The sequence below is a fragment of the Peromyscus maniculatus genome, chromosome 1 (genome assembly GCF_049852395.1).
Source record: "Peromyscus maniculatus bairdii isolate BWxNUB_F1_BW_parent chromosome 1, HU_Pman_BW_mat_3.1, whole genome shotgun sequence".
In the NCBI taxonomy this organism is placed as follows: Eukaryota; Metazoa; Chordata; class Mammalia; order Rodentia; family Cricetidae; genus Peromyscus; species Peromyscus maniculatus.
This window is the reverse complement of record NC_134852.1, coordinates 34,966,993-34,991,280: the sequence shown is the minus strand read 5'-3', so window position 1 is coordinate 34,991,280 and position 24,288 is coordinate 34,966,993. Positions and strand designations below refer to the sequence as shown.

Genomic DNA, 24,288 nt, shown 5'->3' with positions numbered 1-24,288 from the left:
AAAGGCGAGGTTGTCAGGAGGGAGCCTGAAGCTGGGGGTGGGGGGCGAGTTCGTGTGATAGGAGGCTACTTCTCAGCTGCCACAGCCCTGGAGCAGGTGGTCAGCACGTGGAGGGGGGGTGGAGGAGGTTCCCCGCAACAGATGGCCCTAGACAAGGGGGGGGGGTCTGGCCATCTGCACCTGGAGCCGCCTTGTGAGCTCCTCCCCCTTAGTGCAGAGAGAAAAGAACTGGGGGGAAGGGAAAGGGTGCCTTTATTCGGAGAGAAGGATCGGCACCCACCCCCATCCTCCAATACACAGGCTGGAACCCCGGAAGAAGGCAGCTGGTAGAGCGAGGGAGGCAAAGGTGAGGACCGCCTCCAACAGCCACCATCTCCCCTTTCTCCTGCGGATCCTGGGAGACCCGCGGCCGAGGGGCGCCCCCTCCAGACGACAGTGAACCCCATGAAAGGACCAAGGGCTCACTTAGATGAAGGCAGGAATCTGCTGACTGCCAGCTTTAGAATTCCAGGATGCCCACTTTGGTCAGGGAGCTAACTCCAGGGGCCCGAAGATCCAAGGCAAGGAACTAGGCTCTGGAGCCAGGACAGAGGGGGAGGGGGCAAGAGCCGGAACAGAGGACCGCCCGCTGTGGTGCTGGTATCCCCGGATGGAGTCTGTCATGGGGGTCGGCAGGGAGGTCCTTCTAGTCAGGAGGCTGCTGGCAGTGGCAGTGCCTGGCGACTGGCCCAGTAACGGTGGTAGGTGTCTTGGAAGAGGTCCCGGCAGGCGATGTGGGCGTGGAGACGAGCACAGGCTAAGAAAGCCCCAGCTAGCTTGCGGTGCAGGGCGTAGGTCTCCTCAGGGGGTGGGCGCAGCCGGTGCCGGAGCATCACCGGGATGAGGCCCTGGATTCGGCGGGCCGTCTCTCCAGCTCCGAAGTCGTAGGGACTGGAGGCAGCAAAGGGCTCCCCCAGGATCATCACTGCCTCCACGTGGGCGTCGGAGAATGCCTAGGGTGGGGATGGCAGATGCATCCAGACAGACACAATGTCCTCTGATTACTTCAGAAGAGGCAAACTGCAAGGGCTGGGGCGTGACTCACTGGCAGAGCTTGCCTAGAATCCACCAGTGAGGGGCTGGGCTGGGGCGGGGTTAGTGGTGGAGGACTTGTATTGCTAGCCCAATATCCCCTAGGAGTAATAAGTAGTCACTGGCTATCCTCAACACCCCCAGTTACTCTCAAAGAGCCCAGGCTTTCTACAGACAAGTAGCCTCTCGGCTCCTCAAACCTAGGATCCCCAGAATAGAAATAGTGCTCCCCGAGTAGCCACACCCTCCGATCCACCCCGGGGCTCCTCAGTATAGACTAGTCTCCCCTGGGATAGAAACACAGTCTGTGCTCCCCCTCCCCCTCCCCCTGCATCCTCCACTCCCAAAAGACACTAGCCCCCTAAAGAAGACACAGCAGCAAACACACCAGCCCCTTCTGCTCAGTGGCAACCGACCTTGGTTTCAAAGCCCGTGAGGAATTTGAGATCCTGGGATTTCTTCAGGACTCGATCTCTGTCTCCATCAGCAGCAGCCTTCACCACCTGGGGTGTGAGAGGACAGACCAGTGCGGTCAAGGGAGGCTTTGGGGTTCTGTTTGTTTTGAGGCAGTCTGACATAGCCTACACTGTCTTGACCTCACCCCGTGAACTCCTGATCTCCCTGCCTCCAGCTGCAGGAGTTGAAGGATTATGGGTCTGCACCATCACACCAGACTACAAGGGAGGGTCTAGACAATAGGAAATACCAGCCAGAGGCTGATAGCAGTGCATCCCTACAATCCCAGTACTCAGGAGGCTGGTCAGGGTTATGAGTTCGAAGCCAGCCTGGACTACCAGGTAACACTGTTAAAAAGGAAAGGAGGAAGGGAGGAAGAGAGCAGGGAGGGGATATCTTGCCCAACCTGGATCCACCTCCATTTTCACTGACTGACTCTTTCTAGAAGCTTCTCCCTCCCTACTCTGTCCCTGCTGTATCTCCCTCAAGAATGGTGAGAGCCTGCGGGTGGCAATGGCCAGGGCACTGCCACCCACTGCGAAGGCAGAACTGTCTGCAAGCTCCAGCATGAGTGGCCCAGTGGCCCATCTGTTGATGGGTCCAGACACCAGCCAAGAATGGAACAACCCAACGGTGTCTCAGGTTGCCAGAGCGCCATCGCCCCCACTGGATTTCTAGCCCCCTGGGTGTAGGGATTCTAGATGGGTCCAGTTACACTGGGCATGAGACACAGCACTCAGGGTGCCCCTAATTAGCCTTGCTGTGGAGCTCAGTTCCCGTCCAGTCCTGTAGAGGGAGACTCCGAAGTACCTGTACCAGTTGCTGGGGTTCAGAGGATGCTAGGACCTGTGGGGGGCCTCTACTTTCTCATCTATTAAATGGAGTGAGGAACTCTGGTTCCTGGGATCACTGTGTGGGGCTCAGCACTGTGCCCGCACCGCAGGCTACTCTAGCTGTCACTGGCTCTCGCTGGCTCTCCCTGGGCCCCTGTGCAGAAGAGGCCGGCTCAGGGCAGGGAGAGGAGTCTGTCCAGCCCCGACCCACTGCATTGCTCTTTTCTTTGGGAGGGAATAATGCTGTTGTAGCTCCCCCTGCCTGTGGCTGTCTGGCCATCTGTTAGAGTTCCATATAAATTTCCTTTTTCTTTTTTAAAAGATAGCTCAGCTGTTAAAGGCGCTGATAAGCCTGATGACCCGAATTTGATCCTCAGGCCCCACAGATCCCACATGGTGCAAAGAGAACTGATTCCAGCAGATGTTCCTCTGACCTCCTCATGTGTCCCATGGTGCATGCGAGCACATGGTGTATGTGTGTGTGTGTGTGTGTGTGTGTGTGTGTGTATACATATATACATACGTGTGTGTGCACGTATGCATGTATGTGTGTATATATAACACACGTGTGTATGTATGTGTGTGTGTGTGTGTATACACATATATACATACGTGTGTACACACACAATGCACCTAAAAATAAACAAACAGGGTTTCACTATGAAACCCAGGCTGGCCTTGAATTCATGATTCTCCTGTCCTGTCCTGTCTCAAGTACTCTGATTATCGGCTACCACACCCAACCAACAGTTTTGGTTTTGTTGTTGTTTGTTTTATTTGAAAAGGTTAAGGTGGTTTTTGGAAGGGGGTGTCCATGGAAAATGGATGGTTCTTCCTCCCAGCCTGCTGCCACACTCACGCCTTGACGGTCATGGACTCACCCTCTGAAACTGCAAGCCAGCCCCCAATCAAATGCTTTCTTTTATAAGTTGCCTTGGTAATGGTGTTTCTTCACAACACTATTACAGTGACTAGGTCTCTGGGTCCTCTGTAAGGCCAGCAAATACTTTAACTGCTGAGCCATCTCTCCAGCCCCTAAATGACCATTTCTGTTCAGAAGCGCCAGCAGGCAGAAAGGATTTTCCTAAATTCCCTCCTTTGGTCATTTGAATAAGAATGGCCCCATAGGCTCATATATTTGAATGTTTAGTCACCAGGGAGTAGAACTCTTTGAAAGGATTACAAAGATTAAAATGCATGGCCTTAGCCAGGTGGTGTTGGACACCTTGACTCTCAGCACTCAAGAGGCAGAGGCAGGCCTATCTCTGTGAGTTCGAGGCCAGCCTGGTCTACAGAGTGAGTTTCAGGACGGCAGGGCTACACAAAGAAACCATGTCTTGAACATTCCCCTCCCGCAAAAAAAAAAAAAAAAAAAAAAAAAAAAAAAAAAAAAAAAAAGAGGTATGGAGGACGTATGTCACAGGGGTGGGTGTGGTGTGGGCTTGAGATGTCAAAAGTTCATGCCAGACCCGGTCTCTCTGACTGTTTCTCTCTCCTCTCTCTGCCTGTGGATCAGGATGTAGCTCTTAGCTTGCATCACACCGGCCTGCTGCCATGCTCCATGCTGTGATCATAACAGACTAAGCCCCTGAAACTGTAGGAAGTCCCCAATTAAATGCTTTCCTTTATAAGAGTTGCCTTGCTGGGGAGTGGTGGCGCACACCTTTAACCCCAGCACTCGGGAGGCAGAGGCAGGGGGATCTCTGTGAGTTCGAGGCCAGCCTGGTCTACAGAGCGAGATCCAGGACAGGCATTAAAACTACACAGTTTCAGAAACCCTGTCTCAAAAAAACAAAACAAAACAAACAAACAAACAAAAAGTTGCTTTGGTCATGGTATCTTCACAGCAACAGAACAGTGACAAAGGTGACTCTTGACCTTTGCACATTTATCTGGATGTCCTTCTAGCTTCTTACCGACTGTCCTTTGCATCCCTTAGCTCTCAGCTCAAAATCTCCTCCTCCAGGAAGCCTTTCTTGGATCCTCAATCTGGGACAGGTTCTTCTAGACTCTCACAATGCCCTCCATTTCTCAGCCTAGCCCTAACCCTCTACGTCCTTAACTGTCGCACTACTGTAGGACACAGACGGTGAGCTCTGTGATGGGGAGACTGGGGCCGGGGAGTAGGGCTTGGCACCAAGGGGATGTCAGAGAATGTCTGAAGTGACAGCTAGAAGAATGGGAAACCCCAGCTGCATGTCTCTGTAGCCTCTGAGACGGACTGACTTAGAAGGAAGAAATGGAAGAACCAAGTAGGTGAGGAAGTATTCCCTGAGGAGCTACAACGTCCTGTGAGGTGCAGGCTGGATGTCGAGATCCTGGACAGGGTGGCAATCTCTGGTCCTTCTCTCAGAAGAGGGCTGAGCAAGGGCTAGATCATGGCTCTGAACCCAGACTATCTGCAACTCACAGGCATGCTAGGATTTTGGGGAATTGCTTTCTAAGCCTCAGTTCTTCACCTGTAAAATGGGACTCCGAGTGGCCCTGGCCGCTTTCAATTATATACTACTTGTAATAATACTAAGTGGTTGATGGTTATTAGCTATTATTAATATTACTATAATAGAGTCTCACTATGTAGTCTTGGCTGGTCTGGAGCTCACAGGGATCCACTTGCTTCTGCTCCTGAATGCTGAGATTAAAGGCGTGTGCCACATCTGGCCTCTAGGAAATTGTGGATACTAAGCAAGCACCCCACCGCTGAACAACACTCAGAGCCTCTGGTAGATTCTAGGTGAGTGCTCTGCCTCCATCATGCCCCTCACTGGTGGAGCCAATGGAAGTGCCCTACTATGAAGCTACAGTCCTAGCCCGTTTTTACTTTTATTTTGAGACAGGGTCTCACTAGGTTGCTCAGGCTGGCTGGCCTTGAACTCACCTGTAGCATAGGCAGGCTCTGAACTTGCAATCAGTCATCTTCCCTTGGCCTCCTCAGTAGCTACCAGGCCTGGCTTATTTGTTATTTCTTTTAAAGTTGAGAGAGAGAGAGAGAGAGAGAGAGAGAGAGAGAGAGAGAGAGAGAGAGAGAGAGAGAGAATCGGGGCTGTGGCAAGTGGATGTACCACACACAAGTGTTGAGGGAATCAGTCCCCTCCCTCCTCCATGTGGGTTCCAGGAATCGCAGTCAGGGCAGCAGGCACGCTAGTGTGAACCATCTTGAAGGCCATATTTCTTAGTTCCAGTTCACATTTCCCTCTTACCCTGTCCTCACTATCTAGCTTGAGCTTTGGCCCTTCAGAAGCCCCAGGGATGGGGGTACTCACCTCAATGTAATGGTCTGTGAATTCTGTTCCAAATGCCCGGCTTGCACCAAAGTCCAGTAATGTCACCTGGGAACAATGGGTGACAGGAATATGGGGAGAGGCTGATATCCTCACTTTCAACTGAAGTAGCCAGGACCCATGTTCCTCTCCCCTGCAGCCCCACTCCCACTATTCAGCCACACCTTTAGACCCTCACTGGTGACTAAGGGCAAACACTGTATCACCAGGCCATACACCCAGGCTCTTGTTTGTGGATATGAGGCAAGGCCTCTGTGGTTGAGCCACAGCCCTAGCCTCCCACTGGTGCATTCTAGGCAGGTGCTCTCCCCCAGGTGCTCCCCACTGGTTCATTCTAGGCAGGTGCTCTCCCCCAGGTGCTCCCCACTGGTGCATTCTAGGCAGGTGCTCTCCCCCAGCTGCTCCCCACTGGTGCATTCTAGGCAGGTGCTCTCCCCCAGCAGCTCCCCACTGATGCATTCTAGGCAGGTGCTCTAAGACTGAGCTTTAGTGCTAGCCTTCTTTTTGTTGTTTTTTGAAACAGTTCATTCTCACTATGTAGTCAAGGCTGCCTCTGCCTCCTGAGTGCTACAATTACAGACGTGAGCCATCATACCCAGCTTATTTGCCTCAAATGCAAATCTTGGGCCCATAAAATAACTAAGAGAATAAGACATCTGAAAAAGTAAGTGAATACCTACAAGTCCTACTCCTCAGCTTAAATATGAACACCACCCACACAGGTTTATTCCTCCCTCACCTATATGCTCCCAGGACCTTCTCCAGGGTTATCAATTCCTGAAACTAATATCATTAAATAATTTCCTGAGTACTGGAGAGATGGCTCAGTAGTTAAGAACACTTGCTGGTCTTTCAGAGGACTCGGGTTCCATTCCCGAGCACCCACATTAGCTGTCTCTAACTCCAGTTCCAGGGGATCCAACGCCTTCTTCTGTCCTTCTCAGGCATTGCACACACATGGCACATAGTATACATGCAGGCAAAACACCCATACACAGAAATTCTAAGATAATAATTTTAAAAATTAAAATTTTTTCCTGAAATCTCTATGCACATCCTCTACATTCATATGTAGGTACAGATCATGCCTAATAATAGTTCTATAATTTAAAGCTTTATATATACAGAGAAGCCAGGCCTGGGGACACATGTCTGCAATTCCAAACAAGCAGAAGGATTATGAATTCAGTGCTGACCTAGGCTACATAGTGAGTGCCAGAAAACTTTCAATAGTGTTTACTATAACTGTCCTGTAATTTGTACTTGGGGCCTACATGGCTTGTAGTTTTCCCCATCATGGTATTTGGTTTATTTATATTTAAAAAATATATTTATAATTTTAAAAGATTTATTGTATGTGTATGGGTGTTCTGCCTACAAGAACTGATGTACCCTGATTCACACCCCAAGGAACCAACCTGGTGGCTGGAGGCATCGTACAGGAAGTTGGCCCAGTTGGGATCTGTCTGCATGAATCTGAACTCAAACAGTTCCCTCAGACACAGCCTCAGGAGCTGAAAGCAAATCTGAAGGAGGAAGAAGACATCTCAATGGGGGGTTCTGCCTGGTCCTCCTGGCCAAGGGAGAAAGTTTGTGCCTGGCCCTTCTCCCTTTCCGTCCCAAAAGGAGACGTACCTGATTCCGGATGTCCTGACTCAGGCCTTGGCACTGGTCTAGAGGGATCCCCCCAGCCAGCTCCATGCCCAGCACACGTGTAGTGCACAGCTCCTGTATCACAGCTGGCACCCGGAAGAAGGGGTCGTCCGCCAAGAGCTTCCTGAGGCAGGAAGAAGGCGAGGATGAGAGAAACTCCATGCTTTAGAGAGCAGAGGCTGGGTTTGAACTGGCTGTTTTACTGAGAGGCCCTTCAGACCTCGCTGCTCTAGGCTTTCCTTTCCTTCCCACTTCTCTGGCTTGGCTGCCTTGGGTGACTGGCATTTAACAGACATTGTTGTATTGCCTTGTCTTTTACTGCATGTTGCTGGAGACCCAGCTACCACTTCCCTCCTACCAATCCTTCTCTGACTTCTGCTGACTCGATGGTGAGCTCAGAAAATTTAGTTCATGCATCTCTTAAAAATAACTAGTTTAGCCGGGCGGTGGTGGCGCACGCCTTTAATCCCAGCACTTGGGAGGCAGAGGCAGGTGGATCTCTGTGAGTTCGAGGCCAGCTTGGGCTACAGAGCGAGTTCCAGGACAGCCAGGGCTACACAGAGAAACCCTGTCTAAAAACAAAAGCAACAAGAACAAAACAACTAGTGTATAGCCAGTGAGATGGCTTAGAGAATAAATAAAGGCACTTGTGGCATATGACCTGAGTTTGATTCCAGGGCCCACATATTCCTAAAGTTGTCCTCTGATCCCCACATGCATGCTGTAGCATGCACACACTGGAGTGTATGCACATGTACACACAACACTCAATGATACATATTACAATTTTTTTTTTTTTAAGTTTTTAAGTCTATGGCTCTACACTGATAGTCACCAGTTACTCCTTGGAGTCACTAAAGAGTTTCAGTTACTTGTGGTAAACCTTGGTCTAAGCTGGATGTGGTAGTGCATGTCTGTAAACCTAGCACTGGGGAGTGGAGGCAGGAGGTCAGGACTTCAAGGTCAGCCTCTGTGACACAGAACATTCCAGGTCAGCTAGGGCACATGATAAAATGCTGTTTCAAAAAGCAGGTAAGCAAGCGAGAGAAAAAAGAAGTGAGCTGGAGAGACTGCTCAACAGTTAAGAGCACTAGCTGGTCTTCCAGGGAGCCTGAGTTCAACTCCCACCACCCACGTAGTTCACAACTGTCTAGAATGTCAGTCCCGGGGACCTGATGCCCTCTTCTGGCTTTTGAGTGCACTGCATGTTCAAGGTGCACAAGCAAAACATCTGTACCCATAAAGTAAAAATAAATATAAATTAAAAAAAGAAAATTCCTGCTGAGTGGTGACCCACACCTTTAGTCCCATCACTTGGGAGGCAGAGGCAGGCAGATCTCTGTGAATTTGAGACCAGCCTGGGCTACAGAGCGAGATCACAGTTAAGGCCATACAAAGAAACCCTGTCTCAGGGGGAAAAAAAAAGAGGAAGGAAGGACGGGAGGGAGGAAGGGAGGGAGGGAGGAAGGAAGGAAAAGTCCAGTTTTAAATTTACAAATTTTAAATTGCATACTATTCTGAGCAGTATGATAAAAATTAACCCCACCCTGTTTGGAACAGGAATCACCTACTTGTCCAGTATAAGCATGGTATTCATGGTAATACACTTCCCTTCTGAGAGTCCTTAGCCATTTTAGCAGGTTGACTGTTGAATATTTCAATGGCAGTATTCAAATCACCTTTATTTTATTTAATAATGGTTCCAAAGCAAGAGAGTAATGCTGGCATCTCAGATATGTCAATGAAAAGCATAAAATGCTTTTTCCTCAGTTTTTATGTGTGTGTGTGTTGTGTGTGCGTGAGTGTGGTTTTTTCGAGACAGGATTTCTCTATGTAGTTTTGGAGTCTGTCCTGGATCTCGCTCTGTAGACCAGGCTGGCCTCGAACTCACAGAGATCTGTCTGGCTCTGCCTCCCAAGTGCTGGGATTAAAGGTGTACGCCACCACCACCCAGCTTTTTCCTCTTTTTCTAAAATGATTTTTGCCTTTTTAATTAGTATATATTAATCATAAACAATGGGTTTCACTATGGCACTTTCACACACACACACACACACACACACACACACACACACACACACACACACACGATGTATTTCAGTCACCTCACTGTTACCCTCTCTCGTCCCTCCCATCCCCGTTTGTTCCCCCCTTACAATGTGTCCTCCTACTTCCATGGCATTTTTAAAAATTTATTATTTTATGTGCATTGTTGCCTTGCCTGCTTGTATGTCTGTGTGACGGTGTCAGATCTTGGACTTACAGACAGCTGTGAGCCACCATGTGGGTGCTGGGAATTGAACCGGGGTCCTCTGGAAGAGCAGCCAGTGCTCTTAACCACTTTTTTTTTTTTAATGAGCTTCATTAGGGCTGCTTACAGGAAGGTGATGATGGGTTAATTTTTTCTCATTTTTTAAATATTTATTTAGTGCGTATCTGTGTGTGTGCATGAGTGTGTGTGTGTTTCTGTCTGTCTGTCTGTCTGTCTGACTGACTGACACACACATGCCATGGAGCATGCATGGATGACAGAGGACTACTCTGTGGTATTAGTTCTCTCTTCCCATGATGTGGGTCCCAGGGATCAAGCTCGGGTGATCAGGCTTGGTGGCAAGGTCTTTTAACCGGAGCAGCCATCTCAGCAGCCCGTAGAGTACTTTCTTTAAGTGAAGACAAAATGCTCAGGTTCAATGAGGAAAAAAACACAGTCCATTAAGATTCCTAGTGAGAACAAATCTACCTGTGAAACTGTGAGGAAGAGAACTCTGTGCTAGTTCTACTACAAGCTGCAAAAGTTACACCCACAATGCATACAAATGCTTGCTTAAGGCGAGTAAGGCACCGTGAAAAGTAGCATAGGCCTCTAGCCCCAGCATTCAGAAGGCTGAGGCAGGAGGATGACAGCCTGAACAAAGGTGAAAGGTATTCAATTTGTGGGCAAAAGCCTGAAATAGAAATCTTCCTAGAAATATCAACATGTTGCAGCAGAAAACACTGTCCCTAATTTGTAAGTCTGACTTCTACATACATACGTACAGGGACAAAAACAGTCTACGCAGGGTTTGTAACTAACTAAGGGTGTCTAGGAATTTGTCCCCTGTAGATGCAGGAGGGTCCTGTACTCTGAACAGTGGTAAATAAATTGAAGAATCCTTTTCTGACCTAGATGTGGTGGTGGATGCTGGTAATCTCAGCAGCTGGGAGCTGGAGGCAAAAAGGATATGCGTGCTATACATACGCTTCCCTCCCAGGAGTACCTATTTCAGCAGGTAGACAGTCGCAACATTACTGTGGGAGTGTTCCCTGTCATAGACCAGTCTACCATTGAGACCCTGGTGTGGTGTACATGCTTACAATCCAGCATGTACACCACACCAGGGTCTCAGTGGTAGACTGTTGAGTTCACCAGGTGAGTTCAAGGGTGTCCTCAGCCAGATAGGGACTATGAGGCTAGTCTGGGCTACATGGCATTCTAGCCCCAAAAAAACAACAAAGGGCCAAGGAGATGGCTCCGTGAATAAGATACCACATAAGCATGAGGACCCAAGTTTATCACCGGCACCCATGGGTTGAGTGTGGTGCACACGACTGTAGTCCCAGACGTGGGGAAGCAGCAACAGGTGGTCCCTGGGGCTCAATGGGCAGCAGGCTAACCTGCCTGTCGAGTTCTGGGCCAGAGAGAGGAGCTGTCTCAAAAACAGGTGGGACCTAACTAGGGCTGTTCTCTAGCATCCACATGCCTTGAACATACATGAACACACCTGTACAGACATCACCTCCCCGATAAAGACAGAAGTCCTTCTTTGGTACTGGACATGCTGGTGTGGGTAGATGGGTGACAGAGCCAGCCTCAGGCCAACAGAGGGATGAGTGATAAACTGAGGGACATGTGTCCAGGTAGACCAGGGGTGAGTGAGGGCCTGTGGGGATGTTGGGAACAGGCAGATGGGAAGGTACCAGAGGTATGAGGAAGGCTTTGGGGGATCCTGGGAAAATGTCCTCAGATCCCACATGGGGCTGCTCTGGTCTGTCATCCCGTGTCACTCGGCTCTGCAGTGTCCTGCTTTGGGCTGGCGTTTAGTCCTAGTTTATGTGGTCTCTGATACTGGCTCTACTTCTCAAGAGCCAGGGCTGTCCTCAGCATTTAATCAGTACACCTCCCCTATGAGAACGCTCTCCTGAGGCCACTGTACAGAATCAGGCCACCTGATAAGCCTTACAGCCTGGTAAGGGCTGACCCGAGACTGAATCCCAAATTCATCAGGGTCCAGGGCACGCTTTTTGAATGACTCTTGTCTGGATTGTCTCCTCACCCTGTCTCCTGAGCCTGGAGTCATGCTGGGAGTCATAGCAGACTCGTGAACCATACGGTAGGGGTTCCTCTCAAGGTGCCTCTTGTTTTTTGTTTTTTTTTTTGCTTTTTGAGATGGTGTCTCATATAGCCCAGGCTGCCTCTGACTCAGCTGTGTTGCAGAGGATGACCTTGAACTTCTAATCTTGCAGTTTCCATCTCCTGAGTGTTAGGATTATAGGCATGAGCCACCATACCTGGATTATGTGATGCTGGGGATCGAACCCAGAGCACGACATATGCTATGCAAACACCCACTAGCTACACCCTCAGACTTGAGTTGTCCTTAATTGTTACACATGACCATAATTCCAAGATACAGCCACACTGTTCTGTATAGCTATAGTCTGTTCATTTTCCGCTTCATACGGTCTGCCATTGAGACCCGGATGTGGCGGCACACGCGGTGAAGAGGCGGGCGGAGGCAGCAGGCTCAGGAGCGCAAAGCCGTCCCAGGCACACAGAGAGTTTGAGAACAGCTCAGGCTGCATACTGAGATCCTGTCTCAAAAAATAAGGGGGGCGGGGGAGAAGGGGAGTTGGCTAGAGAGATGGCTCAGCAGTTGGGAGCATGTTTGCTGTTCTTCCAGAGGACTCCAGTTCTGTTCCCAGTGCTCACCTTAGGGTGTTCACAACTGCCTATAATGCCAGCTCCAGCGGAATCTAAAGTCTCACATTTAAAATAACTAAAATAAATAAATAAATTTTTTTTTTTAAAGATTCAACTGGTAATTGAAAACACCATAAAAGCCAGGTATGGGGCATGCCTGTAATCCCAGCACTTGGGAGGCAGAGTCAGAATGATTGGAGCAAGTTCAAGGTCAGCTAGGGCTACATAGTGAGACCCTATCTCAAAAACAAAAATAAAACCACCATAACTTGTCTGTCCACCTTGCTGGACAGATCGGATAGATTTGGGTTCCTAGGCTGGGATGTGTACACATTGGTGCTTTAAGCATTCTAGAAAACTCTGATGGTATACAACAATATACATGTCCATATAGAATTTATCAAGAAGGCTGATGGTAGGGTTGCTGGGTATGTGGACATAGGGCTCCTTAGGAACTAAGGACATGGCTCAGTGGGTAAGCAGCTTGCCACACAGCAGGAGGACTAGAGTTTGACCCCAGAACCCTGTAAACAGTCACAAATAAAAAAAGGTACTATGCACCTGTAATCCCAACACCAAGGAGACAGACACAGGAGGATCCCTGGGTCCACCAGCCAGCCAGTCAGTCCAATCAGGGAGTTCTAGTTTCAGCAAGAGATTCAATCTCAAAAAAGAAGGCGGAAGGGCTGGATAGATGGTTCCTGTAAGAAGCACTGGCTGCTCTTCCAGAAGACCCAGATTTGGTTCCCAGCATCCACCTAGTGACTCACAGCCATCTATAATTCCAGTTCCAGGAGGACTCAAACCCTCTTCTGGTCTCTGTGGGCACTGCATCCATGTGGTGCACAGACACATATGCACGTACAAAGAAAAGAAAAGAAATCCATATACAAAACAAACTAAAAAATTTCTTGGAGTTTTTGTTGGTGTTTTGAAACAGTCTCATTATGTAGCCCTGGCTGGCCTGGAACTCTCTATGTAGATGAGGCTGGCCTTGAACTTACAGAAACCCACCTGCCTCTGACTGCCAAGTGGTAAGATTAATGGTGTACCTTACTATGCCTGGTTTAAAATAAAATTTAAAAATGAATAAGGTTGAGCTGGCATGGTGGTGCATGCCTTTAATCTCAGTACTGAGGAGACAAAGGTGGATCTCTATAAGTTCAAGGTCCAGGCCAGCAGGAACTATATAGTGAGATGGACCCTGGCTTCCCAGATGTTGACACTGTTTTTTTTCTGCCTATTGTGGAGAAGGAGCTGGTGTCCTCTGGCCCTGATGCTGCAGAATGCTTACCCTTCCTCAGGCTAGCAGGCCTATCTGCACCTCATGGTGCAATTGAACCCCTTTGTGAGACCACAGCAGATATGACACTCTGAGAGAAGTGACCTGTGCAGCCCCCAGAGAGCATGCAAGAATAAGGAATGGATGGATAGATAAAAGACCAAAGAGAGAGAAAGTCTGCTGTGCCATGTGAAGATGAAGACTGCCGGAGGCTAGAGAGTACTTCCATCCAGGCCAGTCCAGATGGGAGGGAGGGAGACTGCTGCCGGGAAGGAGTCCCATCGTCCACCACCCCTCTGCCTGTTGCCCTCCCCCCGCCCCCAGAGCCGCCTGGGGGTGTCGGCTTACCTGAAGGTCTGGGCACAAGCAGCCTCTCTTCGGTAGTCACACTCCCACGCCAGCTCTTGCTGCAAGGTCTGCAGGCTCTGCTCAGCAAACAGCCCTGGGGTGGGGTGGAGGGATGGTAGCTGAGGATGGCTGCCTGTCCCCGGCTCCCATGTGCCCGTCCTCTCTGCTTCCTTACACATTTCTCCTTCTGTGGCTCTCACTGTCCCATGCACTCTGTTCTTGACTTTTACCCCCTTTTTTTCATTCCTCCCTTTTTTTTTTTTGTTTTTGTTTTTGTTTTTCGAGACAGGGTTTCTCTTCGTAGCTTTGCGCCTTTCCTGGAACTCACTCTGTAGCCCAAGCTGGCCTCGAACTCACAGAGATCCGCCTGCCTCTGCCTCCCGAGTGCTGGGATTAAAGGCGTGCACCACCACTGCCCGGCTTCATTCTCCTTTTTTTTAAAGACAGGCTCTCACGTAGCCCAGGCTGGCCTTCAACTCAATATGCAGACAAGGCTGACTCTGAACTCCTGACCCTCCTGTTTCCACCTCCCAAATACTGGGATTATAGACATGCTACCATTCTTGGCTTTGCATTTGTGAAAGGGTCTCTCTATGTAGTCCAGGGTTGACCCAACTTTCAGCAATCCTCCTGCCTCAGATTCCCTGTGCTAAGATTACAAATGTGAGCCACCAGACCCAGTTTACCCACCTCATCTTGGGTTCGCCTTCCCTCTGTCTTTCCCACAACTGTGGTCTCTGTGGAAGTCTGTCTCCTGGGTTTGGCACTGTCATGGGAACTGCAGCTCTTTTCACCCACTGTTTAGCCAAGGATGACCTTGAACTTCCGATCTTCCCACCTTTCCCTCCTGAGTGTGGGGGTCCTGTATGCCTGCCCCACCACACCCTATTGGGTATCAGAGCTCAACCCTGGGCTTCGTGCACGCCGGCCTAGCACTCTCCTGGCTCCATCCCTAGCCGTCTTCGGCCTCTTGTTTATGCTAAACTCACACTGCCTCTCCTCTCTTCTCACTTCTAGGCCTGTCTGCATCTCTACTTCCTCTCTTCCCCACAAGCATGCCGTGCTCTGTCTTCTACAGGTGATCGCTCACGGGACGCAACACAAAGGTGCTGCCCACTAGCTTCTCTCTGCTGCTTCTGTGGTTCCCTGCACACTGCACACCAGTCTGTCTGTCTGTCTGTGCATTTAATCTGGGCTTGTTTCTTTGTAGCTATGCCACATTCACTCATTCTCACTGAACTTTCTCTGCTTGGCATCCTTTTGTCACCCCTGTGATGTGTATACACTCTCGATGCTGTCCCAGGATAGCCCCACTTCCTCTCTTTAGGCATCCCTCCCTTGGTGGGGACAGACAGGGCAACTCACCCTCTGGCAGGCCCACACTCATTTTGAGTAGGGCCAGTAGGTTCTGCACGTCACTCTGGATGCTCTGGGCAACACCTGGGTACTGTCAGGAGGGAGGGGGTCGGGAGTCACACATACACAGGGGCAGCACAGTGCCCGCCCCACTCCTGCCCAGCCTCCCTGCTCACCTGGATCTTCACAGCCACCTCAGTCCCATCCTTTAGCATGCCTTGGTGTACTTGTCCAATGGAGGCAGCAGCAAAGGGCACTTCCTCCAGGGAAGCTACTTTTTCCTGCCAGTCCTTGCCCAGCTCCTCTTCTAGAACTTTCTGAAGGGAGTGAGCATGACAGTCACCATCATAGTTTCGGTCAGCTGAGTTTATTCCCTGTACTGAGGGCCTGTGTTAGCAACCCCGGGGCTCACCCTTGGCTGATAGTCATTTTACAGATGTGAAAACTAGGACTCAGGGAGATTGTTAATAAAGACTGATAACATCCTCATTAGATTCCCGAATCATTAAGTCTACAGTGGCATGATGAAGATGAAGACGGGCTTCCTTTGGTTCTGGCATGTTTAGGTGGCTCAGGGAGCACAGGTGAGCAGCAGAACAGACAGGAGGCAGGCAAGTGCCCGGAGCCCAGGCTCTCATACAGTTATAGAGCAGCTCGGCACCAGGGGTTATGCTACCCTATTTATGGATAAAATCTCCTTTAATTTTGTTTGTTTGTCTGTGACTGGGTCTAAGGTAGCCCAGGATGACCTTGAACTCCTGATCCTACTGCTCCCATCTCCAAGTGCTAGGATTACAGGTGTGTGGCATCATGTCCTAGCATGATCTCCTCTAATTAATCACAGCTCACACTTGCATGTCACTCGTGGAGTAACACGGACAGGTTTAAGAACTTCAGTAATATAAACTGAGTGCTTTGTGGATTATGTTGATTTATGCAGTCTACTGACATGGGGTACCAAGTCACCAGTCACCCAAACTGGATACTCACCAGCATCTGCCAGCGGGGCATGAAGTCGGCACTCTGGCGGACTCTCTCGAAGATCTGCTGCAGCTGGGGGCTGATGAAGCTATTGTCTTAGGAGACAGTGGGATGAGGGGATAGTGAGGGAGATGGAGTGGGGGTCCGTGTGAGTACCTGAAACCAGGGCTCTCTGCTGTGGGGTAGGGTGGGAATGAGGTCATAGGTCAGGAGTTGAGGGTCATGCTGTACCCTGGATGCTGAGCATCTGGCCGATCTTGAGAGCAGCCCCCCGGACTGTACATAAGGTCTGCACGATCCTCTCAGCGTTGGCCTCGGAAAGGAATGGGCTGGAGCCCAATCCGGAGCCAGCCTCTGTATCGAGAAGTAAGCATCGGTATCATGCGCACAGAAAGAACCTTCCTTTTCTTTTTTGTTGTTGCTGTTTGGTTGGTTGGGTTTTTTTGTTGTTTGTTTGTTTCTCTGTGTAACAGCCCTGTAGATAAGGCTGGCCTCAAACTCACGGAGAGTTCTCTGCCTCTACCTCCTGAGTGCTGGGATTAATGGTGTACATGTCATTCCAGTTTTCTAAACCTACAATGTAGCTCAGAAAGCCTTGAATTCATAAAACCCTCTTGCCTCTGCTTCCTGAGTGCAGATATTACAGGCAAGAAATGATAATTTAAAAAAAAAAAAAAAAAAAAAAAGCTGTAATCTTTAGTAAGCAGGAGGCCAGAAGCAGGGAAAGATCTCTGTAAATTCAAGGGCAGTCGGGGATACAGAGTGAGTTTCAGGACAGCCAGGGTTACACAGAGAAATCCTGTCTCAAAAGAAAAAAAAATTTTTTTATTTGTGTGTGTGTGTGTGTGTGTGTGTGTGTGTGTGTGTGTGTGTGCCATGTGTGTGCTGAAATCTGGAGCAGCCAGAAGAGGGCGCTGGATTCCTCGGAGCTGGAGTTGTGAGTCACCTGGTATGGGTCATGGCAACCAGTCAGCATGTGACTTCTGTGTGCTAGATAAACAATTTACTACCTAGCCGCACAGGCCCAGGCCCAGCCCATCACTAGTAAGCGGCCCTCGAGGCCAGGAGCTGGGTGAACAGGTGACGATGTTTTACTCACTGTGCTGCAGACCTCCTCCTGGCAGCGACTTCTTGGTCACCTCAGCCAGTGCTCCCAGGCCCAAGCCCACAGCCAGCCCTGAAGAACAAGAAAGGAGGCGCTGTGCCTGCGTACCGGGGTCTTCTCTCAGACCCTCACTCCTGCCTCTCGGATGGCTGTCTAGAGACCTTTTGTTACTCGGTTAGGAGGCAAGCACCCTCCTAGCTGAGCTGCATCCCCAGCTTTTCTTTTCTTCTGGTGCTTTTGACTAAACACAGGGTTTCAGAGATGCTACCAAAAATTCCACATCCCTAGCATCTTAACAAAAAAAAAAATAATAATAAGACAGGGTCTTACTAAGTTGGCCAGTCTGGTCTGGAACTGGCTTTTTTAGTCTAGCCTAAAACTCGCTATGTTACCTTGAACTCCTGATTCTCCTGCTTTTACCTCTCAGTGCTGAGATTTTAAGCATATGCCACCATACTTGGCCTTACTTTTTTATTCCTTTATACATACATATTTATTTACCAGGTGGTGGTGGTGGCGGTGGCGGTGGCGGCGGCGGCGGTGGCGGCGGCGCACGCCTTTAGTCCCAGCACTCGGGAAGCAGGGGCAGGCAGATCTCAGTGAGTTTGAGGCCAGCCTGGTCTACAAAGAGAGTCCCAGGACAGCCAAGATGCCAAGACTGTTACACAGAGAAAGCCTGTCTTGAAAATAAAAACTATACACACACACACACACACACACACACACACACACACACACACACATACATATATGTATATATATATTTATATTTATATATTCCCCCTTGCAGTTCTGGGGATGGAACCCAGGGCCTCAGGGATGTCAACTCCAAGCTGTATTCTGGAATTGCTTTTCAGCCCTTCTCTTTATGCCCAAGTCACTTATTTCCCATGGCTTCCTCTCTCTGCAATATGGTATAACCCAGGCCCATTCTTCATTCCCTCCTTTAATGTTCTCTTCTGCTTTCATTCTCCTCTTGTATATTTTTTGGAGACAAGCACTCAATGTGTAGCCCTTGGCTGGCCTGGAACTGGCTCTATAGACCAAGTTGGCCTAGAACTTAGAGATCTGCCTACCTCTGCCCAAGTGTTGGGATTAAAGGTGCGTACTACCACTCCAGACTTTGACTCTTGTTCTTTAAATATATATATATATATATATATATATACATACAGCTGGGACTTGAACTCAGGACCTCTGGAAGAGCAGCCAGTGCTCTTAACCTCTGAGCCATCTCTCCAGCCCTTGACTAAGATACGCTAGGCTCCATGCCTCTTCCACTGCCCCCATCTCTAGCGTGCAGGTGGCATTTGCCAAGTATGCTGTGTTCTCCTTCGCATCTCCATGCTGTGCACTGATGCCAGTGTGCCCCGTGTATTACCCAGTTTTGTTCTTGCACCTCTGTGAAATGTATTTGACAGAAAAACTCACATTGTGTAGGAAGGGAAACTGAGGCTCAGAGAAGTGAAGTAAATTTCCCAATCATAAATGAGAATATCCCTCTCCCTGAAACCTGGCATACCATTGCCCAGGTTCTATGCAGAATGCTCAACTGAGCCTACCTTTAACATCTGAGCTATGGCCTGTGATGAACGAGAGATCTACATTATAATAACCTGTAGAGAGCAGGGCCTGTTCTCTGAACACCTGGAAGGTGGATGAGAAGGCTCAGGGTCATTGAGGCCAGACTAGCTTACAGGAGACATTATCAGAAAAAGCATTTGTGTGTTGAGGGGTGTTGGGAGTGCATGGTGGAGCACACCTTTAATCCCAGCACTTGGGAGGCGGCGGCAGGCTGATCTGTGAGTTCCAGGACAGCCTGTTTTCAGGCAGCTAGGGCTGCATAGTGAAACCCTGCCTCAAAATCAAACAAGATCACATGTGTATAAACATATACGTATCCATATTCAATATTTATTTGTATTTTCTTCTATGCTATTTTCTCTCTCTGTTGAAATTACAGATGGATGCCTGGCCTCCTCCTCCTCTCCTTTCTTAAACGTTGGTTGCAACACCTCCCTTTATTTCACACAGGTTTGAACAATCCTGCTACAGGACCTAAAGTCAGGTCACCCCCGCACCCCCCCCCCATATACCCACATTCCCCCACACCCCTCGGCCTCCATCAATAGAAAAAAGTACACACTGTACAAGATCTTGCTCATTGCAGGTTCTCAATAAATGTTAAGGTTTACATTTCTATTTTTCTGGGATTTGCAGGTCTCTCCCTTTTCACCCTGTCTCTGATTCATCCCTTCCCTTACTTCACCCTGCAAATGTTGCCTCTGATCTAGGTCACATGAAGATCCCCCAAGCCACACCTACCCCCAAAGCTGGCCAGACGACTGATGCGGGAGGCAGGCACCTTGCGTTCACGAGAGCGATCACTAAGCTGAGAAAGGGGAGGAGGCGTGAGGCAGGGGAGGTGGGCAGAGTGGCACAAGAGCCCTGCCAGCCTGCTGCCACCTTCCTCAAGATCGGGGTCCAGTGGCCTCCGCCAGTGTCAAGGGGGTAGGGGCAGGGAGCAATGATACCTGGGGCCGGGGTGCCTTCCTGAGGCGCGCCTCTCGTGCCCTGCGAATGTCCTCCTCACTTAGGCCTCTTCCAGGCCGGTCTTGATGAACATTTTGGGCCCGACAACCCCTACATGGTCCCTGCAGAGAAGTGGATTTTAGTAGAGTGGAGAGCTAGCCCTCCTTTTTGGATACCTCTCTATCATTTTACCCTCTCAAGCTTCCCTCAGACTCTTTTCCTTGGGGGCCCCCTCCTCAGCCTCTTACCCACCAGTGGGGCCTAAGCCCCAGGGCCCCCCAGGGCCGATGAACAGTGCCGCCCAGCAGTCCACGGGTCCCGCGCAGCACGGCCCCTAGCTCTAGCCGCATTGCCTAAGAGATAGTAAGGAGTAAGGGTTACAGGACCGGGCCTCCCTGTTTCGCCCCCTCTTTGAACCCCCCTCTCCCCGTTAATTGATTTCCAAGTTTCTCCTAGTTAACCCCCCACATTGCTAAGAATTCAGGTTTTTCCTAAGCGCCTCCCCAACCCCCCCTCTCGCATCATATGCCTCGCCGTTGCTAGGGTTCTCCCCGTTGCTAGACACCCACAGATCCTCCAGGACTACTCTCTACTTCTCAGAGCTCCTCTTGTTGCTAGGCACCGCCTTACCCTGCGCTGCTAAGTATCCACAATTCCTCCCCTGTTCCCCCCAAAACACCCCGTTACGGGGCACCTCCCCCGTTGCTAAGCACCCAGTCCACCAGGCTCAGGCTCCCAGTGTAGAACACGCCGGGCCTCTTGAGCTTCCGGGAACATCTGCACGCCCGTCCCCCTCTGACCAGCCAGCCAATGGTAGCGCAGCAGCTTGCTGACATGTATAAAATACACCCTGCTGAGTGAGGAGGCGTGGCAATGGGGTGGGGCCTAGGCATTGGCTCAGTGGGTCTTCAAGGTCAGCCGGTAAGCACGTGAGCACCAGATAGACCCATGGTCTTTCTTGAAAGCATAGGAAGCATCCTCCCCTTCTCTCCTCCCCATTTTTTTCTTTCAATCTCTTCCCTCTCTCTTGTAGCCAATGATGGATGCCCTTGAATTCCTGATCTTGTCTCCAGTTCCCACCTCCTGAAATTGCACGTCTGCACTATTAACATCCAGCTACATTTCCTTCTGACGAGCTCAAAAGCTATCCTATGTGTTTATATCTACCCCCCCCCTCCCCCCCCCCCCCGCCAGTGGATGTACAAATCCTGGTGCACGTGCATGCTAAGCAAGCTTCTCGACCACTGAGCTGTAGACTGAGGTTCACCATCCCACAGCACTGAGCCACGCCCTCAGCAATCTGAACACAGTCTTCCAAACATTTTCCTTGCACACAGAGCCTCTCCAGTCTGCACCAACACCCACATCCTGGCACTCAGCCTCCTTCCTTGCACATTTAAATCCACTGCCTTGCTTATGAACCGTTTTCCCGCTCAGGCCTTCAACTTAACTCCCCTTGGCTGCATACCGTGCCTGTGTTCCCTTGTGCACCCTACTCTCTACCCCCCACCCACTCAGGAGATGGCCTCAGTGGGGGCCCTCTGTCTCCTGAAGGATTGACATTTCCCAGAACATACTCAGTCAAGATTCCCAGTGCTGAGTCAGGAGCCTTGGCATGGAGGAAAATTGACTCATTCTTCTTGTCTTGAATAGAAACAGCTGGTGGTTGGGACATCTTTCCCACCACGGAAGAGAGGGAAAACTGCAGATGGGTTCCTAACTGCACCTTCCTCTCTCTATCTAGCTCCACCCTCTTTGTCGGGAATTAGGGCTCCCTGTGTCTGTCCCTTTGCTTTGTGACCTCAGAAGAGCCCTCCTCCGCCTCTGGACTGCATGTTCTCAAATTTGTATAATGTATGAGGTCGGTTCCCGTCTCTGACTTCTCATTAGCCTGTGACGAGATGACTCATCCTGGAGCCTTGGGCCTGTGCTCAACGTCCCTCACATGGGTGACTCAATTTCAAGACTGAAAGTACCTCCTGTCCTCCTCCAAAGGCGAGGGTCTGACTCGGGAGCTGCAGACTGCTCACCATAAGGGATAGGCTGAAAAATCACCTCAGACAATAATCCTACAGGGCCATGACTCACTATGGACTTGTACCACATACTTCATATACCCGAGTTCATAGCACACATTACAAACAAAGGCTAGGGAAGGGCAGAAGTCTCCAAGTTCTCCCTCGTGAACTGGGACCACAGAGCCATCCATGGTGGTGCGTGTCTGTAATCCCAGCATGTGGAAGATAGTGGCAGGAAGATCAAGAATTTAAGGTCATCCTTGAGTTTGAGACTAGCCTGAGCTACATGAGATCCTACCTCAAAATAAATGAAAGAAGAAAAGGAGCTGGAGGCGTATGTCAGTGATAGAGCATGTGTGATCCCCAGCATCAAAAGGAAGGGGGTGGGCAGGGCTGGAGAGATGGCTCAGCAGTTAAGACCACTTGCTTTTTTCCCAGAGGATCTGAGTTCAGTTTCGAGAGTCCACCCTGGGAAGCTTACAGCCATCTGTAACCCCAGCTCCAGATCTGACACCCCCTTCTGGCCCCCAAAGGCACCTACACAGACACACACATTCACAAAAGTAAAACTAAGTAACAGACCAACCTTGTACTGCGCATCCCTTACTGTCAAGTGATTGGCAGAGGTAGTGACCTAGTGTCACCTCCTGGTACATAAGTCCTCAGGACATGAGATCATCTTCATTTAGTTATTTAAAAATCCTGTACATATGCTCTGTCACAAAGGTAAATCCCCAGCCTCTGCTTTTTTGAGATAGGCTCTCACCATGTAGCTCAGGTTGGTGTTGAGCTAGTGAACACCTTGTGTCTGCCTCCAGAATGCTGCTATTATAGGAGTGTGCCATCACTCATGGTTTGGACATGAGATTTCTTTCTTGTTTTAAACACTGGAATTCCTTAAGATTTGTTTTATTGCCGGGCGGTGGTGGCGCACGCCTTTAATCCCAGCACTCGGGAGGCAGAGCCAGGTGGATCTCTGTGAGTTCGAGGCCAGCCTGGACTACCAAGTGAGTCCCAGGAAAGGCGCAAAGCTACACAGAGAAACCCTGTCTCGAAAAACCAAAAAAAAAATTTAAAAAAAAAAAAAAAAGATTTGTTTTATTTTAAAGTTGCATATGTGTATATCTGTGTACATCAGATCCTCTGGACTGGAGTTACAGACAGTTGTAATCTGCCATGTGGTTGCTGGGAATTTAACCAGGGTCCTCTGGAAGAGCAGCCAGGGCTCTTAACCTCTGAGCCAACTCTCCAGCCCTCAGAATTCCTTAAAAAAAGAAAAAAAGAGGACTTACCTATTTATCATTATTAATTTTTGAAACAGTGTTTTTATATGTAGCTCTGGCTGCCCTGGAACTAGCATAAACTCAGAGTTCTGTCTACCTCTGCCTCCTGAGTACTGGGTGTGAGCTATCAGGCCAAGACTAAAAAGATTTATTCTTATTTTATTTTATGTTCTTTTATTTTTTGAGACATGGTTTCTCTGTGTAGCCCTGGCTGTCCTGGAACTCAGTCTGTAGACCAGGTCTGCCTCTACCTCCCGTGTGCTGGGATCAAAGGCATGGACCATCACCCACTGGCTTATTTTTATTTTATGTGTATGAGTGTTTTTGCCTGCATATATGTCTTTGTACCCTGTGTATGCCCTCAGGCAGCCAGAAGAAGGTATCCAATCCTCTGGAGTTGTAGTTACAGATGACTGCCAGCCCCCATAGAGGGTGCTGGAAAACAAACTCCAATCCTCTACAGGGGCAAATAGTGCTCTTAACTGCTGAGCCATATCTCTCCAGCCCCGGAATTCTTTAAAAACAAAAACCCGGAACATTTATTTGTGCTGTGTGGTGGGAGCATAAATCTCCATGTGGTCGTGGGATAGAACTCAGGTCATCAGGCTCGATGGACCTGCTGAGTTATCTCAGTCCCCTCGTGTGTGTGTGTGTGTGTTGTGACAGGTCTCTTGTACCCCAGACTTGGGACTGACTACGCAGCTAGAGATGACCTTGAACTCCTGGACCTCCTGCGTCCACCTCCCAAGTGCTGGGATTGCAGGCTTGTACCACTGTGCCCATCTAGACATCAGGTTTCTTACGGGAAATTTAGTAGAAGCAGGTAAAGACACTCGCTCAAGGTAGCGGCTGGGAAGTGACTGCGGAGGCACTCAAACTTACGCCCGTGGGGTCTCTTAGGTCTTTGGAAAGTCCATCTTGTCCCTGAATGTTGAATGAATGCGTGGCTGAACTTGTGCGTGGGTTGGAGTAAGGCTGATGTGCTGTAGGGAAAAGGGTCCACGCGCGACCTAGACCCACACCAGCACCAGGCGCACACAGCTCCTTCCCAGGGAGACCCGCGGGGCCAGCCGAGGTTCCGCCCCACGTGCGTCACATCCGGTGGGGGGCGGTGTTTTGGGCTTTCCCT

At 49.8% G+C, this 24,288-nt stretch overlaps 1 protein-coding gene across 6 annotated transcripts; it reads right to left on the bottom strand.

The window, feature by feature from the left end:
* Window positions 1–235: 235 nt before the first annotated feature.
* Window positions 236–24,247, bottom strand: Coq8b (coenzyme Q8B). Of its 6 annotated transcripts, XM_015989237.3 has the most exons (16): window positions 24,042–24,219; window positions 21,436–21,502; window positions 20,107–20,211; window positions 19,861–19,980; window positions 19,652–19,718; window positions 17,321–17,398; window positions 16,453–16,575; window positions 16,231–16,316; window positions 15,417–15,557; window positions 15,250–15,331; window positions 13,885–13,978; window positions 7,277–7,418; window positions 7,060–7,167; window positions 5,624–5,689; window positions 1,488–1,574; window positions 236–992 (listed from the first exon to the last, which is right to left on the bottom strand). In XM_015989237.3, exons 3-16 carry the CDS (start codon window positions 20,206–20,208, stop codon window positions 690–692), a joined length of 1,599 nt encoding a protein of 532 aa, XP_015844723.1. In that variant the 5' UTR covers window positions 20,209–20,211; window positions 21,436–21,502; window positions 24,042–24,219; the 3' UTR covers window positions 236–689. The 6 variants fall into 6 exon arrangements, with proteins under 6 accessions (XP_015844723.1, XP_006995897.1, XP_042129065.1 ...); XM_006995835.4 differs by lacking the exon at window positions 21,436–21,502 and having other exon boundaries at window positions 24,042–24,247; XM_042273131.2 differs by lacking the exon at window positions 21,436–21,502 and having other exon boundaries at window positions 23,963–24,219.
* Window positions 24,248–24,288: the final 41 nt, after the last annotated feature.

Excerpts from the sequence above, each read along its gene's own strand:
- Coq8b (XM_006995835.4), bottom strand. The coding sequence starts at position 20,208 with ATGCGGCTAGAGCTAGGGGCCGTGCTGCGCGGGACCCGTGGACTGCTG. Across the intron at positions 7,168-7,276 it reads GTCAGGACATCCGGAATCAG|ATTTGCTTTCAGCTCCTGAG; the intron begins GTACGTCTCCTT and ends TTCCTCCTTCAG. Across the intron at positions 1,575-5,623 it reads TCACAGACCATTACATTGAG|GTGGTGAAGGCTGCTGCTGA; the intron begins GTGAGTACCCCC and ends CTCACACCCCAG.